Source organism: Rutidosis leptorrhynchoides, chromosome 3, assembly GCF_046630445.1.
Source record: "Rutidosis leptorrhynchoides isolate AG116_Rl617_1_P2 chromosome 3, CSIRO_AGI_Rlap_v1, whole genome shotgun sequence".
Lineage (NCBI taxonomy): Eukaryota > Viridiplantae > Streptophyta > Magnoliopsida > Asterales > Asteraceae > Rutidosis > Rutidosis leptorrhynchoides.
Window position 1 is genome coordinate 189,742,429 of NC_092335.1, and position 3,311 is coordinate 189,745,739.

General features: G+C 33.8%; 1 protein-coding gene across 1 annotated transcript; it reads right to left on the bottom strand.

Annotated features, from left to right (window-relative positions):
* Positions 1-592: 592 nt before the first annotated feature.
* On the bottom strand, positions 593-2,155 carry LOC139897114 (inositol-tetrakisphosphate 1-kinase 1-like). Its single transcript, XM_071879769.1, has 2 exons — positions 1,646-2,155; positions 593-1,308 (listed from the first exon to the last, which is right to left on the bottom strand). The coding sequence occupies exons 1-2, from the start codon at positions 2,052-2,054 to the stop codon at positions 725-727; spliced, it is 993 nt and encodes a 330-aa protein (XP_071735870.1). The 5' UTR covers positions 2,055-2,155; the 3' UTR covers positions 593-724.
* Positions 2,156-3,311: the final 1,156 nt, after the last annotated feature.

The following is a 3,311-nucleotide window of genomic DNA, read 5'->3' on the forward strand; positions in this document are numbered from 1 at the left end:
GCCGGATCGGTGATTGTCGGTTTTCTTTTACCTATCGGTTTTGTTTTCACCAAGGATGTTTTTCGGAGTCTTCTTGGTTCGCCTTGTTTGTCATGTTTCCTCTGCGACGTTCTTTTGCGTAGGTGTTTTGGAGATGATGCGTTCTTCGAAGGTGGCCAATTATTTTCGGTTATAATTCTGGCAGCTCATTGGTGGGTTATCGACGGTTTGGTGGTGGGTGGAGTACTCCCACGCTTCTCCCCTGTTTATTATTTGATTTCTACGTAATTGGGGTCTCCAGAATTCTTTATGTTAACTTTTAGGTCCGTAGGAATGGTTTAGCGATATTAATGATATCTTGTGTTATAACTTTAATCACATTTTAGTTTTTAGTCAAACACTTTTGTCACCCTGTTGGGCTATTGGTGTGCACGTTTTTTAGATTGTTGTTGGCTAGAGCTCATTAGTTGGTTTCTTTATGTGTCGATTGTATTTGTTGATTTTTGGATCTATGTTATCTTTTTTGTTTTTGTTTTTGTTTTTGTTTTGTTTTCTTAAAAAAAAAAGAAAAAAAAAATTTCCAAATACGAGTTATTAATTAATTTACAGTATCAAAACTGAGAGTTTATTAAAAAAAAAAAAAAAAAAAAAAACATTAGGGAACAAATAGAGATAACAGCAATCCAATCTAGCTACAGAACAACTTCGATACGATCCATGACACAAACAAACCACAAATGCAATTCTAAACTAGTGTTTCATCAACCTCCAACTTCTTATCATCTTTCGATTTCTTTATATCCAAGAAAAAATTAATCATCACCGATTCATAATTCGGTAATTTCTCATAACCAGGGAAGTAATTTATATCAATCACAAGATACCCATCACTTTTATCATCCTTAATCATATCAAAATTAAACAGATGCAATCCAAGAGCCAATCTTAAACCCTTTGCCACGTCATCAAGAAACTTAGTTTCCGGCATCTTTATCTTTTCTTCATCATCAATTCCGACAACCCCACTTGATATCCGGCTAAACTTCACAGCCCCACCGGAATCTGATACTTTATTATTTGAAATATCAGGTAATGATCTCCGTTTCACACATGTTACATATTCTCCGACTACATACACTTTGAAGATGGTCCCACCATGATTCACAAATTGTTGTAGCACCATGGGTGGCTCTAGTTCGAGCTTATTGGTTAACCCTTCAAGGTCAAACACTATTGACATACTGTGTGCCTTAGTGGTCCCGTCGGCAGTTAATGGTTTTGCGATCACCGGAAAAGTCAACTCGCTTGCATTTTCAACCTGTGGCAGATCTACGAAAATTTATAGGTTAATATCATACATCATATAATAAAATTATATGGTTGTATTTATTAGCAAATGAATTCAAATTTTCATTAAATCCGTTTCGATTTTTTTTTTTTTTTTTTACGCCCTCAAAAAAAAAAAAAAAAAATTTGTTAGGAAGATAATTTTTTTGGATTTCAAGATATGTTTGATAAATAATATTAAAGGTATGTTAGCTGAATTAAATTTCTATTCAAGATATGTTTGATAAATTAATAATTTAAAGTATTTGCTAAATAAAGAAATGGTTTAATAACTTGAATAAAGAAGGGTAAATGGAGATATAAAATATTAAGGCCTTACATAGAGATCCGTCTTTTATTCGGATGGATTTTAAGGACTCGGAATCTTGAACGAGAAGTTGGTTTGGAACGCCGAGTCTAGGGATGTTGAGTTGGGTAACCGGTTCAAGCATGGATATGCGGTTGTGAAGGCGTTGAATGGCGGATGGACGGTCGATGACGGTGGCATTGGGGTTGTTGTTCAAGAAGTTTTCGAGATTGAGGTTCCATTGATCGCCATAAGTCTTGTGAAGAATGCAGTCAAACGGACCTTGTTCGGTTAGTGGTTTTGAAACGTTGATTGGGACGAACTCGATGCCTCGTTCTTTAGCATAGTTGATGAATGATTCATTCATGAAAGCTTGAATTTTTCGTGGAGGTAAGACATAACCCACTCGAAAATGGTCGATTTGTTCTATAAGTTTTGGCATTTTGGTTGTAGTGTATTTGAATAGAGAATAAAGATTGTGATCGAGATGAGTTGTGTTTGATGAAATCAAGGTGAGACTCGCATGATTTATATGGTGTGTAGAGTCATTTAAAGAGAATATATCTTATTACCAAATTTAAAGTGGTGTACATCGTTTGAAAAAAACAATATCCGAATATAATTTTCCTTTCTATTGAATCAATAAATAAATGAATCAATAAAGAATTACTCTTTCCGTCCCACAAGTATCCACTTTGACTTTTTTCAGTCTTCCTTATTCAACTTTGACTTAAGATATTTTTGATGGTGTTATATGATATTTGATGAAAGTTCTATAATTAAAACACAATTAAAACTCAATCAATTCATATAATTTTCATCAAATAATATATAACACGAACATAAATATTATAGTCAAAATTGACAAATAAAGACTGTCAAAAGTCAAAATGGTCACTTCTGGTGGGACGGAGGTAGTAATAAAGAGTAATTTAATAATCTATATCTATATAGACGTAGGTTTCGTATATTTTAGATGGTTTCTAATCTTCCGTTTTGACTCGTAGATTGGATACCTTCTTGGTTAGTGTTTTTAATCTAGATTTTTTCTTTTTAAAATGGTAGATTTTGAAGATTCACTTACAAAAATAGAAATTCAGTAAAATTGTTTACAAAAATGGGAAAACCGAAGTTTCAAAATTCGATTTTGGTGAAACCGAAGTTTGGAACTTCGGATTTGACACTTTTTGACCCACATGGCTGACATGGCTTACATGCTGTTGGAATATGTCACCTGTGACCTAAACCGAAGTTTCAAACTTCGATTTTGCAGGCTTTTCAGCAAAACCGAAGTTTAAAACTTCGGTTTTGTTTTATCATTATTAAGTCACTTTTTTCCGAATCCCTACTTTTGTTGCCTAGATTCGATACTTTTCTACATATATTTATACCACCATTATCTTCATTCCCAATAACAACATTACAAACAACACAATTAGATTTCAAACACATCAAATTGAGATTTATATATCAACAAAATCACCAGTTGAAAACTACCAAAAACACTAATTCACATTCTAAATAAATGTCCAATTTTGAAAATGATGGATGGGAATACCTTCTTGATATCGATAATTCCGACCTCACTCAATCTGTATCAGTTACAAGTCCCACTGAAACCATTTTGGTGCCGACCCAGTCGCCATCATCCCCCCGACAGTTACCATCCCCCCAATGTAACCGTCAAAAACAAAAGCAG